The sequence below is a fragment of the Diceros bicornis genome, chromosome 25 (genome assembly GCF_020826845.1).
Source record: "Diceros bicornis minor isolate mBicDic1 chromosome 25, mDicBic1.mat.cur, whole genome shotgun sequence".
NCBI classification, from domain to species: domain Eukaryota; kingdom Metazoa; phylum Chordata; class Mammalia; order Perissodactyla; family Rhinocerotidae; genus Diceros; species Diceros bicornis.
In genome coordinates, this window is record NC_080764.1 from 12601287 (window position 1) to 12623145 (window position 21859).

At 48.6% G+C, this 21859-nt stretch overlaps 1 protein-coding gene and 1 long non-coding RNA gene across 3 annotated transcripts; both read right to left on the reverse strand.

Annotated features, from left to right (window-relative positions):
- Window positions 1-5605: 5605 nt before the first annotated feature.
- LOC131421676 (uncharacterized) lies at window positions 5606-9421 on the reverse strand. Its single transcript, XR_009223930.1, has 2 exons — window positions 9234-9421; window positions 5606-6567 (listed from the first exon to the last, which is right to left on the reverse strand). It is a non-coding gene; the product is annotated as an uncharacterized LOC131421676 (long non-coding RNA).
- A 4629-nt stretch (window positions 9422-14050) lies between these two features.
- MPST (mercaptopyruvate sulfurtransferase) lies at window positions 14051-21824 on the reverse strand. 2 transcript variants are annotated; one of them, XM_058568423.1, is made up of 3 exons: window positions 21763-21824; window positions 17390-18011; window positions 14051-14643 (listed from the first exon to the last, which is right to left on the reverse strand). In XM_058568423.1, exons 2-3 carry the CDS (start codon window positions 17982-17984, stop codon window positions 14345-14347), a joined length of 894 nt encoding a protein of 297 aa, XP_058424406.1. In that variant the 5' UTR covers window positions 17985-18011; window positions 21763-21824; the 3' UTR covers window positions 14051-14344. The 2 variants fall into 2 exon arrangements, with proteins under 2 accessions (XP_058424406.1, XP_058424407.1); XM_058568424.1 differs by lacking the exon at window positions 21763-21824 and adding an exon at window positions 21666-21738.
- Window positions 21825-21859: the final 35 nt, after the last annotated feature.

The following is a 21859-nucleotide window of genomic DNA, read 5'->3' on the forward strand; positions in this document are numbered from 1 at the left end:
TTACACAACCGCAGTCCAATGATCAAAGTCAGGAAATTAACATTGACACAATACCATTAACTTCTCTACAGATTTCTTCAAATCTCCGTTTGTCCCACTAATTTCCTTTATAGCAAAAGAAAAAAAATTAAAATCCAATCCGGAATGCATTGCATTCACTTATTGTGTCTCTTTAGTCTCCTTCTAACGTGGAACAGCTCCTCTGTCTTTGTCTTCCATTTTTGAAGAGTATAGTCTGTTCATTTTGTAGAACGGCTCTCAATTTGGATTTGTCCGATTTTTCCTCATGATTAGATTCACTGAGTGCATTTTGGGCAGGAATTCCCAGCAGTGATGCTGTTCTTCCCGGGGCATCCTAATCAGGAGGTGCACGTGTCAGTTTCTGCCATCACTGGAGGTTAACTTGGATCGTTTTGTTAGGGTGGTGTCAGCTGATCTGTACTCTTTGTCCCTTTGAATTAATCAGTATCTTGGGGGGAGATACACTGAGACTATGTCAATATCCCGTTTTCCATCCAATTAATTTATCTCATCACTCATTTTAGTATTCATTGATGATTCTTGCTATAATTATAACTATGATGATTGCCAAATCGTGATGCTTCTAATTCCATCATCCCCTCTACATTTATTAGGTGGCATTCTCTTGTAAGGGAGATATTTCCCTTCTCCCTCATTCATTCATTCATTCATTCATTCATTTATAACAGAATGAACTCTTGGATTCTTATTTTATTCTATGGGTTATAATCTGTTACTATTATTATGTATTTTATTGCTCAAGTTGTCTAAGATTTGGTCAATGGGAAACCCCTCCAAGCTGGCTCCCGTATCCCTTTTTTAAAACAGGTTCTTAAATAAAAACACTTCATCTTTTTTTAAAATTGTGGTAAAATACACTTAACATAAAAGTTACCATTGAAGAGGTCCAGAATACGCCACTGTGGCATCAGAAGTATTTTGAGCCGAACGCATTTGAGAATAGGCTTTTTTCCTGAACTCCTTTATCAGCCTAAGAGCAGCGACTCTTAAAAGTACTGAAAAGAACTTAAATGTCATAAGTACCCTCTCCAGGAGCAAGCAGGGAAGACTGACTCTTACCGCTGGAGACTGGAAGTCCCCACCACACCTAAACAGACATTGTCACAAAACTATCACATCTCCAACCTATTCTCCTAAGGACCCATTTATCTTTCCTAAAAGTAATACATTTTCCCATAAGTGCGCCTTCTCCCTTCCCCTATTAAGAAGTCATTTGTTTTCCTCTAAGTGCCCCTCTCCCCCTCCCTTTCCCTTAGTAAGATGGAGTATAAACCCCAAATTCCCTCCTTGAGTCACATTTCTTTGTGAATTCCTGTAGGTATGTATGTGATTAAAATCTGTCTTTTCTTTTGCTAATTTGTTTTTTGTCAGTTTAATTCACAGGCCTCCAAGCACAAACCTAAGAGGGTAGAGGACAAGATTTTCCTCTATACCATCTTAACCATTTTAAGTGTACAGTTCAGTGGCATTAAGTGCGTTCACATTGCTGTGCAACCACCACCGCCATCCCTTTTCATCTTGAAAACTGAAATCTGTATCCATCAAATAATAACTTCCCATTCCTCCCTCCCCTGGCTCCTGTATCCCTTTGATACGTCCCCATCACTCTTGGAGCACTTCCTTAGTGTCTGGCCCAGCAAAATGATCCAGGCTCACGTGGTACTTTCCTGGTCCCTGCAGCTCAGTTCCTTTTGATGGATAATGGTATTTAGAGCCAAGACCTGAGCCCTAGGTAGGCTCACTGCACTAGGGTATCGTTCCTTCCTGGCCTCAGGGAACCGAGCTAGAGGTAGGAAACATGCGTGCATGTGTACTGTCAACCCACAAAAACAGAAACCAGTTTAAGAGGCAAAGTGTTTATTTGGGATCAGAGAATTGCAATTAAGGGAGCACAGATTCAGACAGAAACCCAAATTATGTCCTGATTACAGGAGAGGGGCTCAGGGTTTTAGTGGGAGAAAGGGAGGAAGATGAGGTAAGTCATATTTAAGAAGAGTTCGTTGGTGCTAGATGGGGTGAGGCTAGACTTGTCCTTCATTTATTGGTTAGCGATTCGGTCATCGGCAAAGTCCAGTTTCATCCGTCCTTACAAACAGGCTATTCTCGTCCTTACTGCCTTCTTGGAGTGTTGGCGGTTTGGTCCAGTTTGGAAGATAAAGAAAACAAGACTTGCAAGGCAATTCCTCTGAAACGGCTCCGGCTCTATTTTAATATGGCTCCACTCACGTCATCTTTACAGCACACACACACGCACAATATCTATTTCTCTATCTTAGAAATCCTGAGTTCACACCTATACCTTCAATTCCAACCCAGCACCACAGAATCCATATTCTAACCTTCTTCCTTTCAATGTTTGTTTAGGGAAAAATCTCGGTTCCCAGTATCCGCAATATATTTACTTATTTGCTCAGTCCTGGTTTCATAATTGGTAACCCACAACGCTGTGAAAAACAAACCTATGAACAAAAGTTCAATATTTATTTGCAGTGGTTTTGTTCTGTTTTGTTTTGCCTTTTATCTTTTGACTGAGGATTATAGTCCACATAGCCAAAATACCATGTTCAAGAGTTACCTGGTGCAGAGAGAGAAGGGGGCGGTAACTGGGTTGGTTCCTATCTTGCCTGTTCAGTGTGGTTATGTTACCCATTTGAGGTAGAGTTAAGTTTATTTGTTTCCATTTGTGTTAACATTTCATTCCCCCATCTTTGTTAATTTAATTTTTTGAATACGCAAAACATAACACACTTCCAAAAGTCAAAACTATGCAAGAAGTCACATACAGAAAAGTAGACAAGTGTCCCCATCTGTCCCACTCTATTCCCATTCATCCCCATAGGTAGTCAATTTCTGGTTTATTCTTACTGTTTCTTTTTGCAGGAATGAATACATACATATATACTTTCTTATTTCCCCTTCTTTCTTACACAAAGGTAACACACTATGGATACTCTTTTGCACTTTGCTTTTTTCACTTAACAAAATATCCAGAAATCAGTCCACAGCGTTTCATGGGGATCTTCCTCAATCTTTTTACATCTGCCCAGCACTCCATTGTGTGAATGACCATCGTTTATTCAACCATTCTTCTATATATTTACACTTAAATATATTTAGGTTGTTTCTAATATTTTACGATTACAAATAATGCCATAACAAGTTACTCAATTCTGCATAAGCATTTTTGTATTGTTGGAGATGTATCTTCTGGGTAAGTTCTTGGATGTGGGCTTGCTGGGTCGCAGGGTAAGTGTATCTGTCAGTAGGTGCATGTGATTTTCAAGCCTTTCGTGGTTCAGAAATGAGGAAAGGCTTTGAGAGGCAGGAGTGAGAGGGAACGGAGGCGGGCAGGGGACGAGGCTGGGAAGGAAGAGTGGACGTGCACAGCACCAGCCTCATCTGGGTATTTACTCCCCACTGCACCAGCTCCATGAAGGCTCTGATACGCAGCTCACCTGGGAACTCCAGGAAGCCCCTCCCGTCTCGTTCTGGGCCACACAATTCTGCAGTTTATCACATGCTTTCAGCTAATTACTGTGCCTGGTTTTTAGCACCGATGATTGCCTCCTTCCTTGCATTTTTCTCTGCCGATTGCTACTATGTTCTGTCAAGAGAAGCAGTACATCTTTTCTACGAGTCCTGGAGAAACCCTCACAGAGTTAGATGCCGCACATCTAGCCCGGGGGGGGGGCAGTCAGCCTCCGGGTCCCTTATTCCTCACCTGGGAGCAAAGGTGTGAGCATGTGTGAGTGAGTTTGTCGGGGGCTTATGACCCGCCCCCCCCAGAGAAAACCTCCACTCCTCTTCTGTGACCCCTCCCCATTCTGTCTTGCAGTGGATGAGTGCCCGGTAGTCATTCCATCCACATATCCAATCCCAGCCCTAACCTGCCTGTGACCTCAGGCGAGTCCCCTGGCCTCTCTAAACCCCGACCTTCCTTCCCTGTAAAATAGGGGATAAGAACTCCTATTTCTCAGAGTTGTTCGAGTAAATGGATACAAAACACTTAGCATCCTCCCGGGACTTGGAAAGAGCTGGCTAAATAGGAGGGGCTGTTAGGGTCTCTCTCAGCCCCACCGGGGTACTTATGTATACGTCAAACATTCATTAAGCCCCATCCATGTCAGTTATTGTGCTAGGCCAGGAAGAGAACCATGAATAAGACGTGTCACCCTCAGGGGCATACAGGCTGGCAGCACAAGGAGGCAGGAGTGAGGAGTAGGACAGAACATTAGTAATAGTAATGAAACCGTCTGGGGAAGAGGGAGAATCTCCCTCTGCCCTTTTCCTTAAGGTTCTTATGGCTGGCCAAATAATTAACAAGACAGGTTAGCAGGAGAAAATAATACCAAGTTTAATAACATGTATACATGGGAGAAAGCAGGGACACTGTGTTTCTCAACACAATAGCAGAATTCTCCTCTTAAATACCATGTTCAGCCAATGACAAAGGAGGATGTTGGGGGGGTGGTAGTCACAGGAGATTACCACTAAAGCACAGTAAACAAGAGTAAGGTTATTATGCAGATTTAAGCCCTCACCTTCCACATTGATAAGCCTCTAGAAATGAGGCCATCCCCCACTCTTCCCAAAACAGACAGGGAGATACCTTTACAAATGGAGATTTCCCTTATAAATGTAAATGTTTGTCTGGCAACTCCTTGCAGGGCCATCCAGAGAATGTGGCCAGAGAGACAGAACTTCTGATAAGATGGGCTTGTTGGTGCCTTTCCTATTGTAACATTTATCCTACATTATCTTTATAGCCATCATGATAGAAGATCTGTTCCAGGAAGGAGCCACCATGTCAAATTCTTTAGGCAGTTAGTGGGGGAGGTCAAATGTCCCTCAGAGAAAACAATCAAGGTAAAGAGATTTCAGGGTGGCCAAATCTTGATCTCCCACCGTCCCGCCTTTGAAACTAAAAGTTTCACAGTCCTTTTGAAACTTAAAGAAGTTTCATAGTCCGGAAGCTGAGTTGGTAGATTGTTTCATCTCACTGAACACATTTCTTAGTCCTGATAATAGATCAGTTCAATTAAGTTCCTTTTGGAAGGTGGTGATGCAGGTGGGCTCTCAAGGTTACGCCTATATTATGGAAGCAAGCAATCAGGTATTTAATAGAAGCGTTTTTATGTAAATGAAAGAAAAACAAGGTTAATGGTTGGAGCAAGTTGTAAAGCAGTTTCTGAGTTCAGAGGACAGCCAGTTAAGAAGATTTTTAGATGTCAGCGTCAAAGCACCTTTTGCAGTTTAAAATGTCTCTGATGATGTCATCGGGTAATCTCTTAAGTTTATATTAAGTCTATCAGCTTCAGTTTGTAAGGCTTCAGGAAAAAGGGCAGGTTCAGTTTTCAGTGATTTCAAATGACAATGATGGAAAAAATCAAAAACGTTAGTTTGGAGATCTGTAGCCAGATATTTTAGGAGACTAGAAGAAATCAGGATCCAGTCCAGTCAACAGCTATAAAACAAAAACCTCAAAAGACAATTAACAAAACTAGGATCTAATATCCACAAATGTATACTATAGTTTTTACTGAAATATAATTTTTTTCTCTAAAATCACCCTCATTTTTATTAAGATAGCCAAATTAAAACTAACTAGTTTGCAAAATAAGTCTAGTTCTAATAGAGTTGGCCCAATTATTTACATAAGTACAGCAAGAATAGCAATTGATCACATGGGCTCTTTTAAATCTGCTTTGCTGGAACTTTTTATAACGAATCTCACATTGAACTTTAAAGGCCTCTCAAGGCCAGGAAAGCCAAGCCAAGGATTTTGTCATCAGACTTCGCCTGTAATACCTACAGATTTGGGTGAATTCCTCTCTTTCGAGGTTCCCCCAAAATATTTCAAGGTTCTTTGTACCTGCCAGATAAGTGACATTTTTTACTTATCCTGGTAAGTGTTGCTTGGAACATAAGGTACCAGGCCAATATTTCCACGTGGCTTTATTTTATAAATTCTAATCTTCATTCTTCAAAATCTGTATGGTTATATCGCAAATATGATGTTCTAGTCACAACCTTGGTAATATAACCAGTGTTTTTAATTGTGTCTTGTTATAAGGAGAACAGATTTTTATTGAACTTATATAAATAACTATGTTGCCATGAAAACAACAATACTCACTAAGAGTTTCTAAATTTGAGGGATCAGATAGAGAGAAAAAGATAAATATTTTAATTTTACTTACAAAAGTATCATTTACCAAATTGTTATGTCATAGCTAGCTCAGGAGAAAAGAGAAAAAAGTTTTCTTTAAATCTGAAAAAACAAAACATTAAAAATTCAGCAATACTTTAAATCAAAAATCATAAAAATTATAATCATCTTTATCAGTTTATTCAGTCTTGTGTAATCTATTCTTGATCCCAATCTTTTTGTTAGCAGCTTCATGAAGTTATCAGTTTCTCTATCAGATTTCTGTAATTTTTTACCCAGTTCAGTTTTATGATCAGAAAGTTTGTCAGAAACCTGTATTTTAGTGTAAATGTCAGAGTCCTTTCCATGAATTTTTTCTGAAGTTGAAACATTTTGCAAAAGCATTAGAGCAAAGAAATGTCTGTAAACAACAAGACCTCAAAATGGCAATTGACAAAGAAATTTGGTTAATTTTGTGACATACAACACTTTAAAATAATAATAACCAGAATTATGACTGATAACCAGGACAGATCAGAATTTCAGTAATGTTATACAATTTTAAAACACCTATATCAATAACATTTACCCACATAATACCACCTAAGCAGGCTTATCATCACTTGTCTGACAATGCTTTCCATATAATTTAACATACTGAATAAGCCTAATAAGTTTAGTATCTTTCTCTTTATAGGAAGAGAGCAAATTTCTTTGAGAAGTTCCAGGGCCCTTTGAAAATTCTCAAAGAAAAAAAGTAAAAAAAAGACTTTATTTAAGATATGAATTTTGGGGAGCTTGTCAAAAATATAAAAAGTCAAAGCAAACAGAGCATTAACAGTCTAAAAAGCCTTAATAGAGAGACCTCAGTCTTTTGAACACAGGAAATTATCTTAACAGGTTTTTTTTTTTTCTCTCTCTTTTAGGTAGACTTACCCAAAGGTAAAGAAAAATCTTTTATAACCTCTTTATCAAGTTTAAGCAAATTATCCTTTTAAGAGACAGAAGACCAAATTTTAATTTTGCACCAGCTTACTTCTGCTATTAAAACTCATTTACTTAATTAAATTTATTTTAATCTTAGCCAACTTGACCATGCATAAAACTCTTTTTCCAGAATTCCTCTTCTACAAACTTTTTATAACTTCTTTTTTACATTTAGAATTTGTCCCATGTCTTTCTTTTCCCTCCTAGTACTTGAGGACAAATTTATCTTTCTTAATCAATCAAACAAAATATTTCTATTTTTTGTTCCTTTATATATCTTATTTTCCTTGTACACAGACATATTTTTCTTAATATTTAGTATCTTCAATCACATATACTAATCAGAAATTTTAACCCTTAGAAACCTTAATTTGTAAGTAAAAACTAAGTAAACAATTATAAACTTTCTTTTACATTAGTATCTTGTGGCTTGGAAAATTTATAAACACTTTATAACTTCTAGAAATATGTTACTTTCTTTAGTACAGTAAAAGATAGTACAATCTTTTAATAAAACACATGTTTACCAATAGACCCCAAACACCTTTTAGTTTTCCTGTAATGAAAAGCCAAATGTAGACAAACGTAAGTTTAGCAATCAATGTCTAATATCTTATTTGGAAATGATCTACAACTGAATTATTATCATAAAATTTAGCAAAACTCTAAAGTTTTAAGTCACCAAAAAGAGTTTGGAAGCTGTAACCACCATAACATATAATTATTGTTTAAAGTTCACCCAACATTTATCTTTTTTTACAACTATTTAGTTACTTATTCTCAAGAATTATTTAGATTGCCTACAAGACTTCAGATAAAATTAGCCATCATTTAAATTACTATTTTTGTTAACCAGTTTTGTAATAGAAATAACATCAGTTTTTTCCTACAAAATTTTATGTAAATTTCATCACCTCTTATACCTCTAGACATAGTTTTTATTAAGACTTTTATCAATAGGTCTTGGTCTTATAATTTTGGACAAGGGAAGCATTCCCAATCAGACATTTTAAAACATACTTAGGCAAAGTTGATGTAACCTCTTTATATAAAATTAGCTCAAACATTTTAACCTTTATAATCTTATCAACTCTTACACTTTTACATGTTCTCAATTTAATTGTGACCTGAGTCAAGGTCTTAAGGCTATTCAAATTTTTTTCTTCTTTTTTCTGGCCTTTTCTTAGGTACCAAATAAATAATTATGTGAGAGCTCTCAAAACACTTTTTTTCCCCCAATTTAGAAGTTTTTTCCAATTCAAAGGATCCGTTGTCTGGCCATTGACGAGTAGGATCTTCATTTGTATATTTATTCCAATAGTGACTTAATCCAATAAGTCTTTTTAAGGAAAGACCCGGAGGTAACTTTCCACACTTAGAATAAATCTTTACCATGGACGCAAGAGGCGTCCCTGGTGAGGGCGCAGATGATGTAGCCCCCATGATCTACAGAATATACTCCCAAAGATACTCAGAGAAAGTAAAGACCTTCGTTGCACAGGCGGTAAGGATGGTGTAGTGCTCCGGTCTCTCATAATAGTGTGGGACGCCTCCAGTCACAGACCCGCTAATCTGTGACACCGGACAGGCGATACTGGAATGGGATTTTTCCAGCACTAACAAGCAACCAAGGTTAAGACGACAAAAGCCCTTATGGACTGGGCCTTTTATGACAAACTCCCCTGAGAGCTTGGCACAGCGGGACAAAGAGACAGTTCGGAACCCCAGTCTACTCGACTGGCCACCAAGGTGCACTCCGGTAAATGCACCTTCCATACGGTGGAGACCAACGAGAATATTCTCACTGGTCACAAAGCCAAGTTTTCTCAGGACACAGAACAAGACAGAGACTACTCTGGGAGGAAAAGGGATCAAGATCAAAACCAAGAGTACTCTACCAAATTCAAACCAAGAGTCACTAAAAGCACAAGAAACTAGTTTCCCAAATATTTTCTCCTGCCAATCTAAATCTAGAAAGAGAAAAATTTTCACCACTTCCTTCCGCCGGACCCCGCAGATAGAGATTCCGGGAGGCTGACGTGGTAAGAAGTCTTACCTTTTGCCGGCTTTCGTCAGGAGTTCCCGTATCTCACCATCTGCAGTAGTCCAGGGAGAAGGCAGGTCTTCCAGCCAGAGAAGGCAACTTGCCAGCCAGTGTGGCTCCTGGGGACTACGCCAAAACTGTCGGGGGAAGAGGGAGAATCTCCCTCTGCCCTTTTCCTTAAGGTTCTTATGGCTGGCCAAATAATTAACAAGACAGGTTAGCAGGAGAAAATAATACCAAGTTTAATAACATGTATACATGGGAGAAAGCAGGGACACTGCGTTTCTCAACACAATAGCAGAATTCTCCTCTTAAATACCATCTTCAGCCAAAGACAAAGGAGGATGTTGGGGGGGAGAGTCAGTTACAGGAGATTACCACTAAAGCACAGTAAACAAGAGTAAGGTTATTATGCAGATTTAAGGCCTCACCTTCCACATTGATAAGCCTCTAGAAATGAGGCCATCCCCCACTCTTCCCAAAACAGACAGGGAGATACCTTTACAAATGGTGATTTCCCTTATAAATGTAAACGTTTGTCTGGCAACTCCTTGCAGGGCCATCCAGAGAATGTGGCCAGAGAGACAGAACTTCTGATAAGATGGGCTTGTTGGTGCCTTTCCTATTGTAACATTTATCCTACATTATCTTTATAGCCATCATGATAGAAGATCTGTTCCAGGAAGGAGCCACCATGTCAAATTCTTTAGGCAGTTAGTGGGGGAGGTCAAATGTCCCTCAGAGAAAACAATCAAGGTAAAGAGATTTCAGGGTGGCCAAATCTTGATCTCCCACAATACACACGTGTATGTGGTGCTTACCGTGCCAGGCTCTGTTCTTAGTGCTTTGTATGGATCTGTTCCTATGAGGCAGGTACTGGACTCTCCCCACCTCACAGATGAGGAAACTGAGGCACATTCAGAGCCAGGGAGCAGGAGGTCCCGATGCCTCCAAGGCTGTGCTTTGAACCCCGTCCCCTGCTGCTTCTCTACATGGGGCATGGGGGCACCGTCCAGGGGATTTGTGAAGGGGCTGCTGGCCCCTGTGGAGGGGCCTCTCAGACCCAGAACCACGCTCCATCCTCTCCTGTTCTGTGTTCCGTCTCTCAGATACTCCTCACCACACCTGCCGTGGTCTGTCTGTCCTCACCACACCGGTGGCCGTGGTCTGTCTGTCTGTCCTCACCACACCTGCTGTGGTCTGTCTGTCTGTCCTCACCACACTGGTCATGGTCTGTCTGTCTGTCTGCCCCTCCTCCCTAGGCCAATTCCCCCTCTGAGGCTCTGTCTTTATCCTCCATGTCCCCAGATCCTTGTTCAAGGCCTGTCCCTGAGGGCGCGTGCTGGCATTAACAGAGGGGACAGGCTGTGTCTGTGTGTGTCTTGGGCATGGGTGGTGGGGGACCTGGACCGAGGCAGGGGGAATAGAGGGGGAAACCTACCGGCCCCGGTGCTGACTGGCTATGGGTAAGGGGGATGGAGTCTGGAGAACTTGCTGCCAGGTCTGGGCACAGGGGACCCCTGGGTGGTGGCCATGCACTGGGACAGGGAAGGTGGACAGAGGAGCAGGGTCAGGCCCCAGCAGGCAGTGACACAGGGATCTGAGTCCAGCGAGCTGCTGGACACCCGGAGTCAAGAGTCCCTGGCTCAACACAGTGGTTTAAGCCACTGGAACCGTGGCATCATGCAGAGAGTGGGCGCCCCTAGCGGCAGGTGGAGACTCTGGAGAAGATGGGGAGTAACCAGGAAGGACAGTCAGCAAGGGCAACTTGGAGTTGCAAGGCTGGGAGTCCTGGAAGGGCACACCAGTTGGGGCCATTTAGCTTGGGGGCACATAGCCCCTGAAGATGTCACTGTGCAGTGAAGTGGGCAAACAACCACTGAGAGTTCAGGGACCCTCAGGATACCACGTTCCACCCCCAATAGGTTAATATGTTAAAAATTTTGGTGCAGAAAATTATAAAGCTTCAGTTAACCTAAAAATTTCATCTCTCCCTGAATGACTCATTCTCCGCGAGTTAAGGATAATAAAGCTCCATTCTGCTTATATAGCTGCGGTTACTCCAACAGGAGTGACACCTTATACTGTTTTGAGCTTTCCCTTATCTGACATCACACCCACTCTGTGTGAGGCAGGGCAGTTTGCTCTCATTTTTCAGACAAGACTGAGGCTCTGACCGGAAGGGTCTGGAAGGCAGACCTTCTGGGGCCTTGTGCAGAGTCGATTCCATGGTACCAGGACCAAATCAGCACATGGATTCATTATCCAGTCCACTGGATGGGGTGGGGCCTTTGAGCCATGATCCCTCGAGGCAACGGTCCAGGGAATGGACACATTCCAGTGCAGCTGGTCAGACAATGCTGGGAGACTCCTGACGGTCCCTGACACAGAGGGGTAGGGTACTCAGCAAATATTTGCCAAGTGGACAAAAATTTCATCATCTCATCCGGTGTTGCAAGTTGCTGCCTGGAACACACAGGGTGGGCGGGACGGGCGGGCCCCTGCAGAGTGGCTTATTATCCTGGGAGTTCAGGCTCGCAGGAGGCAGGGTGAACCTGGGTCGTGCCTAGCAAACTCCTGCAAAGTTAACCCGCTGCTCAAGGAAGGCCCGCCTCCATCACCTTTCTCCGCCATCTGGGGGCATGGAGGATAAAGACAGACCCAGAGCGCAGGTCTCCTCTGACCCTCCCGGGAGGAAAAAGCCCTGGCTCCGGTCAGCCTGGGTTCCTTGCTGTGGGGTGGACTGAGATGGGGGAAGGGAGCCTAACCAAACCTCCTGATTAAATTCCATGGCTCAAGGGGTCTCCTCACGGAGCTGGAGAGACCCTTGGTCATTTTCCATGAACTTGTCACATGTGTTTCCAAACCTTGAGTTTCATTTCATTCTCCCCTTGATCCTGAAATTGGACCACCCACCTAGCCTCCAAGCAAGACAACATTGGAGAGGCTCCTGCCCTAAACATTCTAACTCCAGTTGGAGTCCTCTCCTGAACTAGCTGTGTGCCCTTAGGCAAACCACTCAACCTCTCTGAGCTTGCTTTCTCACTTGTAAAATAGATCATTTCACAGTACTCCCTTCTCTCTGGAAATACAATACGATGGGCTTGTTTTTCCTCCCTGGCTGGGAAGCTTTTCCAGGGCAGGAACACAATTCTCATATCTGTTCTTCTCTCTCCCCCAATGCCAGAAATACAGGAGGCACTCAACACGCTGAGTAAGTAAAAGTCCTTTAAAAAATAACAATAACATGACATTTACTCTGTGCCCGGCACCAAGCTAAGCAGTTTCTATGGATTCTCTCATTTAATCCCCATATTGCTCAAGGAAGGTACTACTGCTCCCATTTTAAAGATGAAGAAACCGAGGTTCAGAGAGGCTCGGCAGTGTGTCCAAAGTCAGGCAGCCCCGTATGGGGTAGCTGAGACAGAAGCCAGATCAGAACCTCACATGTGTTTGCAGACAAACCTCTCTCCCCAAAGAGGCAGGGACATTCCCGGGAGAGAAACCGAGGCTTGTCCGAGACCAGCATGCGAGGACAGTTTCTAAACTGCTAAACTCAGTCTCCGGGGGAGGGGACCCCTCCACACTGGGATCCCTGTCTACACTGTTCCTGACTGCTGTGGTCAGCTGTGTTATTCACTCCTACAGCAGTGGTTCTCACCTGGGGGTGATTTTTGCCCCCGGGGGTATTTGGTCACATCTGGAGATGTTTTTGGCTGTCACTGCTGGGCAGTGCCACCGCTATCCAGTGGGTAGAGGCCAGAGATGCTCCTAAACAGCCTACAATGCGCAGGACAGTCCCCGCAACAAATTATCCGGCCTCAACGTCAGCACGCTGGAGTGGAGACCCTGAGCTGGAAGGACGGGACTCTGCAGTGGGCTCTCGGCCAGGTCCTTGTCTGAATCCTTTCTTCTGAAGTGCTTATTATTCCCATTTTACAGATGACGAAGCTGAGGCTCGGAGAGGTGGAGACTTACTTTAGAGCTCTTATTCGGAAAACCAGGATTCTGCCCTGTGAGCTCCCCCAGCCCTGTGGACTTGAAGATGACTCAGCACCAGAGGAAATGTGATGGGGGTTGTGGGTGAAAAGAAGAGTGAATTCAGAGTCAGGAAATCTGGGTCTGTTCCCAGCTCTGTCGTAACTCCATCGTGTGACCTTGGGTAAGTCACAGCCCCTCTCTGTTGTTTTTTCCTTCTAGGGTCCCCTCCAGTACCGGCTGACACTGGCCCTTTGGTAGCGAGAGGTGCCTTGGGGGCTTGAAGATGGGGAAGGGCGAGCTGGGTTCTGACAGGGGCATCTAGGGCCTTCTCAGACACCTGTGTCCACCTGGGGGGTCTCTGAGCAGAAAGGATCAAACCCCCAGGGCCGCCCACCCCCTGCAAGCTCGAGGCTAGCCTGCAAGTGAGGGCTCCTAGAGTCTAGAACTAGATTCTCTTCCAGTTGGGCTAAACTCAGCCCTTCTCCAGAACATCCCGGCTGGGCTGGGACAAGCCTCCTCAGCGTGGTACAGCCTCCTATTAAGTTCTGGACCCAGCTGTCTTGAAATGAGATGCACTGCTTACCTGTGGGGGGCTTTGGGTGGGACTCCACACACATCACAGCAAGATTCACCTTAAATAGCCCAGCAGGCAGAAGGGAGCCCCAGCGTTACAGGGTGCAGGACGGTTTGCTGGGGCATTCTGGGCACAGGAATGGAAGGGCTCTGGGGCCCAGCTCCGCTCAGAAGGCAGGGACAGGATCCCCAAGACCTTCAGGCTCCATGGAGCTCCCTTCGCTGGGTGGGCTGGAGCCTCTGGCTCCTGAGGGAAACCGAGGCAGCCCCACAGGTAGAAGGATTTAGCACTTGGCTGTTTTATTTCCTCACAGCAAGACAGAAGGAAGGTGGGGCCCCAGATTAGCACCTGGTGGGCAGCTCCCGGCCCCCTGTGCCCGCTGCCACCTTATCTCCTGCCTCCACTCGGTGCCCACAAGTCAACGGAATTCCTGGCCTCTGAGATGTCGCCCCATGTGCCATTTGAGTTGGAGGAAGAAACCTCTCCAGGTCAAAGCAGAGTCAGAACAACCAGGCTGTGCACAGCTGGTGGCTGAGTGTCACCCGAGCTTCCTGTGTCCTGCCCAGCCTCAGTGGGTCTTCCCCCGGCCCTCTGAGATGACATCCTCGGGCTGGGCACGCATGTACCACTCGACCCAGGAGCCATCGTAGATGGCCACGTCAGGCTTGCCGCAGAGGTAGGCTCCCAGTGCCACATGGCAGGCTGTGACACCAGAGCCACATGTGGCCACCAGTGGCTGGGACAGGTCCACCTTCTTGTCCTGGAACAGGCGGTGGATCTCCTCGGGGCTCTTCTCCAGGCCCTCCTCGGTCAGGAAGTCTGTGAAGGGGATGTTCACAGTGCCGGGGATGTGGCCAGGTTCGATATCTGCGGCAGGGGGGCAGGAACAAAGAGAAGGGCGGCATGAATGGCCCCCACGGCCCTGAGAGCCTCCCACGCAGCCACAGCCCCAAACCTTCTATATGCATCGTGTCATGTGGTCCTCACAACCAGGAGACCCAGGCGCCATTCACAGCATTTCCATTTTACAGACGGAGATGCTGAGGGTAGTACTGCCCAAGGTCGTGCATCTGGCAAACTGCTGGCTGGAATCTGAACCTAAGACTCAGATCCCAGCAGAGCCACACTCTGCCCCAGGTTTTCTGATGACCAACCATGCGCATGGGGACAACAAAGATAAACAAGACCTCTTGCAGCCAAGGCATTTTGATCTGGCAGGGAAGACAGACAACCACTGAATAATTACATGTATGATGAGTGTTACCAAAAGCCGTAGGGGGGGCATGGGGGCATATCATAAAAGATAATAGTCATAATACCAGCTGACATTATTGAGTGCTTACTTTGTGCTGGCCACAGTTCTGAGCCTTGCAGCTGTATTTTCTTCTTCCATCCTCTCCAATTCTATGGGAAGGAAATTACTACCCTCTCTTTGCTACAGATGAGGAGACAAGGCACACAGACTCACATGCCCATGTCACTGGGGCACAGAGGCCCCAGAGCCTGTGCTGCTAACCAGCAGGCCGCACTGCCTGGGAGGCGGGAGAGTCGACAAGCTTCTCTGAGAAAGCCCTGAAGGGTGAGGAGGATTCCACATAGAAGAGCAATCCTCCTCACCGGTCTCCCCTAGCGGTGGAGTGACACTCCCGCAGGGAGCTGCTGACCCCTGTCGGTCTCTATCCTCAGGACTTAGTGCACAGGCAGCACTCCGAGTCCACGGTGAGGTGGGAACGCGCCCTGCATCCCCACTTAACGGATGCAGAAACTGGGCTCAGTCAGAGACATTACGTGGAGACCAGCCTGGAGCAAGGAAGAAGAGCGAGCTCTCAACCCAGGATGGCCACTGTCAGAGCAGGGCTGTCTCCACGCCTTGAAGCCCACCAAGCAAAGCATGCTTCCCCCCATGCTGGACCAATGTGGCAAACTATAGGCGCACTGGCCAGGTCTCAGGCTGTGGAGTGGGAATGAGGGGGACAGTGGTATTCTCCACCGATTTACATGGAGCCTGCACGCATATCAGCTCGGTCAACCTTGACAACAGGCCTGCCAGGTGTACACTGTTATCTCCCATTTTACAGATGAGCAAGCGAGACTGAGGTAAGCATCAAGTACCTCCATAAAGAGCCATAGCCAGAGAAGCACACGTTAATTACATCACTTCCCATTTCTTGAATGCATCCTGCGTGTGCAAACACGGAGCTGAGTGCTTTACACACTTGCTCTCATTAGATGTCTGACCCTCACCACATCCTTTATATTCCGTGTTCTGCTCCACTTGACACACACAGAAGCTGTGCTCAGAGATTAGGTGACCTGCCAGGTGTCACTCAGCCAGTGCAGCCGGGGGCAGTGCTCTGAACCCAGGTCTGGCTCTGGCTCCCTGCCCTGTGTTGCTCCACCCCCTCCCACCGGGGGCTGAGCTGCAGGACCCAACAGGTTCAAGGTGGTGTCCTTATTAGGCTGGACCATACGAAATTGCCAGCTATGTAGGTTCAAAAGCGGTTGGAGATGAGCAGTTTCCTATAGTTTGACCTAATGTCAACATTGCTCTGCACGGTTGCATGTGGCAGGTACCTTCTGAATTCACCAAACCTCTCTGAGGCATTCACTCCGTGCCAGCTACTGGGTTAGTCTTCAGGATGCACTGGGAGCATGGACGGCCCTTGCCCTCAGGCCATCCGAAACAGTGCTAAGACAGGGTGAGGCCAAGCTGCTCTGAAAGCACAGGACAGAGGTTCCAACCCTGATGCCCCAACCCAGGGGTATGGGGGATGCCATTCAGGGAGAGCTTCCCAGAGGAAGTGGCAGTTCCCTGCGCCCTCCCCGAAGCAGGCAGGAGAGAAATTGCTGGGGAATTACTGGCTGCTCCCTGCAGTTAAATGGACTGCCCGGAGTTCAGCACCTGGCTGGACTGCTTCCTGGGACCTCGGCAAGGCAGCCATCCTAAGGCTCCATTTCCTCCTCTGTACAATGACCACCCCACCCCGCCTTGGGATCACTGAAAGGCTCACACCAACGTGGCCACTGACCAGCCTGCATTGTGGGGACCCTTCCCCACCTCATATAGGGCTGTCCTGCAGGCTCCCTGCCTGGGGACATCGGGCCCACAGCAGAAGGCCCTGCCCCAGCCCCAACCACCCTCCATTCAGTTTCTGCTCTCACCTGGGGCAGCAACCTCTCTCTCTACTTAGTGCCCCTCTGTCTTGCCCTCTGCAAGCCTTGGCCCCTCTGAGGGGCTTTCCTTTCCCTCTGAGGGACAGTTCCCCACCCCAGACACCTCTTCTCCCTGCCTCCATCACCCTCAAGGATGGTGTAGACCTGATCAGGCCCCATCCCTTTGAGGCTTTACCCAAACTGGGCCTGCCCGCGACCCGTCCTACTCCGCAGTGACCTCTACACCCGTAGTATTGGGGTGGGGCTATCTGGGTTCTCACACTTATACAGGGCACCCTGGGTTCCCAACAAATTTGGAGTAGCCACTGCCCCAAGCACAACCCCAAGGATGGGGCTGGAGCAAGTATTATTGCCCCACTTGAGGAATAAAGCCAGCGAGGCTTAGAGAGTGAGGCGACTGGAAACCCGATGTCCGGGCCCCTCGGCGCAGCGCTGTTACCGTCTCTGGGCTCGGGCTCGGTGCCCCGGAACCGGCCGGCGGCGCGGGCGTCCACCACCTGGAAGCGCCGCGATTCGAGGTTCTCCTTGACGTCCTCGTACGTCTTCACGAAGGCGGGGTCCAGCGCGGCCTGGAACTCTGCGGGCGCGGGCCGGCTCTTGCCCGAGCTCAGCGGGAGGCCCCGGCGCAGCCAGTGGCGGAAGCCGCCGTCCAGCAGCGACACGGCGCGGTGGCCGAAGGCGCGGAACATCCACCAGACGCGCGGCGCCGCGTAGAGGCCCTGGTCGCTGGCGTCGTAGACCACGACGTGGGTGGCGGGGCCCACGCCCAGGCGGCCCGCGTACTCGGCGAAGTGCGCCGCGCTGGGCAGCATGTGGTCGTAGGGCGACGTGCGGTCGCTGCACTGGTCGATGTCAAAGAAGGCGGCGCCCGGGATGTGGCGCTCCTCGAACTCGCGGCGCGCGTCGCGGCCCAGCTTGGGCAGGTACCAGGAGGCGTCGAGCAGCTGCAGGGGCTGCCCGGCGCGCGGGGCCCGCAGCGCCTCGGCCACCCACTGCGCCGACACGAGCGCGCGGAAGAGCTGCTGCGGGGCCATGGCGGCGGCGACACTGGGGCTGCAGGCCTGGGCGACAAGGGAGGGTGTGAGGAGGGAATGGAGGAAGAGGCCGCCCCGGGGCGAGAACCGCTGCTGGGGCTGGGGATGGGGCGGTGGAGCCTGGGGAGGGCAGAGTCCAGGGAACGCAGAAAAGCAGTGCTGGTGAACCCAGGTGCAGACTTACGTCACCCGGGTCTCCCCTGCCCTCCCCCGCCAGACCTTGGATATATACACAGCGGAGAGTGACCAAATGACCATGACGCTTTGGAGAGGGCCAGGGTGGGGGCTCCTCACCGCTGCTTACTGGGGAGGGGTAGGCCGGACCTGAAGGCCCTGCTGGCGCTTTAAGGCAAGTAGGGGCGAAGTCTCAGCCCCTCCCTAAGACGCAGCCCAGCTTCACCTGCAACCAAGCAAGGGCCCTGGCGGAATTCACTCACTCATTCATCAAACATTTATATAAGCGGCCTCATAGGAACAGTAGCTGGAATTTACTGAGTCCTTGCTCTGTGCCATTTAATTCTCACAATACCTTAGGACACTGCAGGACAGAGTAGGTTCCCAATTATTTGCTGAGTCGCCTCAAGAGGTTTGGTATTATTCTCTTTGTTTCCCAGAGGGCACCACTGAGGCTCACAGAAGTGCACTGAGTGGACCAAGGTCACCAGCTAAGAAGTGGTGGCGCCAGGCTTCCCACTAGGCGGTCGCACACCAGAATCCAGACTTCTCACCGACATGCGCTGTGCAGGCGCTGGAGTCCCGCAAGGTCAGATTCTGCCCCTTGAACCTGAACTTTCTCTCTGGACCTTCTTGTAGGAGCAGCTACAGTGACTTGGCACCTCACTCCCTCTCCCCTCCCCTCCTCTGTGGGCCAGCAGCTCACCAGCCCGTCAGCACACTGTGGCATGTCAGCCCACAGCCTTCCAGGGCCGGGATGCTCCAAATGCCCTGAGCCACTGTGCAGGCAGCTCCTGGTCCACTAGGTGCCTTTGTGCAGGTCAGAGAAAGGCAGACCCCCACCAGAGCACGTGGCTGGATGAGTGGGTCAGCCCCGCTTGCCCGCCCAGCTGTGTACCCCCTGTGCAGGGCACAACCTCTACATCCATACCAGTCAGTCCTGCCACCAAGGGGAAGAGGGTAGGTACTAGAGAACAAGCGTTTTGTGGCGTGCCAGTGGGCCCGGCTTTAGTAGTGGGTGTATTAAGATGCCTGTTTTGTGAATGAGGCGACTGGCAGTTAGACATGTAAGAAGCTCCTTGCGCTTGGTCACAGAGCTGGTCAGGGGCCACTTCAGGATTCGAAGGCGGATTTCACCTCCTGAGGCTGCACTTCTTCCCCAGCCCCGGGTCAATGATGACCAGGGCCTAATGAGTCCACAGTGGGACACCCTGTGCCCAGCCCCCTCCCACAGTCCCATCACAGGCTGGCTTTTAGGAACCCACTTCGCGCACATGGCCAGGCCCTGTGCTGGACACTGGGACACCCTCGACTTTGCTAGGCCCTGAGGGTAAAGACAGGCCACAGGCCTGCTCAAGAGACAAGGTAATTGAGGAAAGTCTGGAGCTCAGTGTGAGCAGAGGGGCTGCTACCTCAGCCTGAGATGGGGGCAGAGGGGGTGGGAAGGCCTCCTGGAGGAGGGGGAAGGCCAGACTGATCTGACCTTTTCAGGGGCCCAGGAAACTGAAGCTTGACCTTCAAGATGAGGAGGCTGCCGAGGGGGCTTTGGCTAAGGGGCGATCCCAGTCTCTGTGGGTTACCCCACAGATAGATAATGCTGGGGGATGCCGTGCGCCTCTTCTTGAAGAACCCATTGTGAGCCACAATAGCCCCTGCTCCCCACCATTCTTGGGGCTCCTTGATTTTTTTCCCCTAATGATCCATTTAGAGTGGAAAGAACCCTGGTGTGGGAGTCAGAGCCCCCCAAAGTCGGTGCAAATCCCACTGCGAGTCCACTGCTTAATGAGCTGTGTGAGGGCCGACATGTTAGGCTCCCCGAGCTGTTTCCATTTCTTATAATGAAGCTTCCAACCCTCACCTCTTAGAGCGAAAATTAAATCATGAATGTAGAGGGGCCATCATGATGCACTGCACATGGCTGGTTTTAATAATCATTAAAAACTATTTAATAAAATCTCATGATTTCTTCCAAGTCACTCTCATAGGTGGCCTTTGAACTGACAGCAGCCAATACAGAATTAGAATTTCAGGAATGGGGGGACTTCAGAGGTCGGAGGTCATCCTGCCCCACCCTCCCTGCTGGATTGGCAGTTCTCACAAAGGACTGTGGGAGGTGGAAGAGGGTCTGGGAGAGCAGGCTGTGTGTGTCACTGAAGGGCAGGGACCAGGTCCCTGTGTGCTTGGCAGGCCTGGATCACTGTGGGTGGAGATGCTCTGGGAGGACTGAAGGACTCCAGGACATAGAGGACAGCCCCAGGCCCATCTCAGGAGTGAATACACAGCACTAGGGGAAGTGTGAGTCCCAGGCCGCCAGCTGGGGTTTGGCCGTGGAAGAGAGGGCTCCAGTCAGACTGGCATTCCTCAATGACTTCCCCATCCTTGTCCTTCTATCCCCTCTGTCCCCCACTGCAAAGCACAAAGCTCAGAGGATTTACTGGGTAAATGCTTCTCAAAGTGTAAATTTTTTCAACTTTCTGTAAGAATATAGTTATTTCAGAATAAAAAGATTTTTTTTTTTTTTGCTGAGGAAGATTGGCCCTGAGCTAACATCTGTGCCCATCTTCTTCTATTTTATATGTGGGATGCTTGCCACAGCATGGCTTAATAAGCTGTGTATAGGTCCGCACCTGGGATCCAAACCCCGGGCCACGGAAGTGGAGCCCAAGAACTTAACCACTACGCCACCAAGCCGGCTCCAGAATAAAAAGAATTTTTAAAAGGAGGATGAGAAAGCTCTAGGCATATGTAACAGCATATGCAAAAGCTGAGGAGGGGCAGGGGGTCCCACCAGCTTGCAAGAACTAGTTGTTAGATTTTCAGGAATTATGCCAAATGGTTGTTTAAACAGAGACTGTTAAAAGTTAAATTATATACACTTACAATTAAATAGGTTAAATTAAAAACAAAGGCAGTTTTTTTTTAAAGCATGAGGCTTTGGCAATGAGCACGGTAAACCAAGGCAGCCCGCGACATGTGGGCTTCAGATCCGGGATTAACTCAACTCCACCGCGCGCCCCCGGCAACGCGCTGGGCCGGCCTCTCTCTCTCGGGTCTTTAAATAAAAAGTTTCCGGCCGACCCCGCGGGGTTCTTGTGGGCAGCAGGTAGCACCCGTGGGAGCGCCCAGCAGAGCGCCTCACGGAGCAGGCCTTGACACATGTTAGTTTCGTTTCACTCCCGGAAGTTCTCTGCCAGTTTTTCCTCCTGGAGCCTCTGGGTCAGCTGGCCTTGGCCTCTCTGTGGGACTGTATTCGCCCTCCTCGCTCCCTCCTGCCCACTCTGGCGGCACCTGATGACCCCCACGCCCACCCACGGCTCCCCACCCACCATTCACCCCGACCTCCCCCTGCAGGCCGCCCCAAGCTGCTGCGCACAGCCATCCTCAGGGCGAACGCAGGGGCGCCCTTCCTCCTAGACTGCAGCCGCCTCCTCCGCTCAGCCCCTCGCCGCGCACCCCAAAGATCGACCGCCCCCTAAAGACAGGCAAGCGCGACGCCGCAGCAGTTACCCAGGTCTCGGGCTCCCGGCTTCCGGGCTCGGCCATGGCCCCCGCAGCAGGCGCCCCCTCCCCGCGCCCGCGGCCGTCCCCTCCTCCCGCCACCAACCTGCGGCGGGCCAAAGGGAGGAGACTTCGGCACAGCCCACCGCCGCGGCCACTCGGAGCCGCCGCTGCCCGCGCCTTCCATTGGCCGGGCCGGGGGG

Coding starts and splice junctions, on each gene's coding strand:
- MPST (XM_058568424.1), bottom strand. CDS start 21,701: ATGGCCGAGCCCGGAAGCCGGGAGCCCGAGACCTGG. Junction 18,012..21,665: donor GCCGGGAGCCCGAGACCTGG/GTAACTGCTGCG, acceptor CTTGTCGCCCAG/GCCTGCAGCCCCAGTGTCGC. Junction 14,644..17,389: donor CGAGCCCGAGCCCAGAGACG/GTAACAGCGCTG, acceptor CCCCTGCCGCAG/ATATCGAACCTGGCCACATC.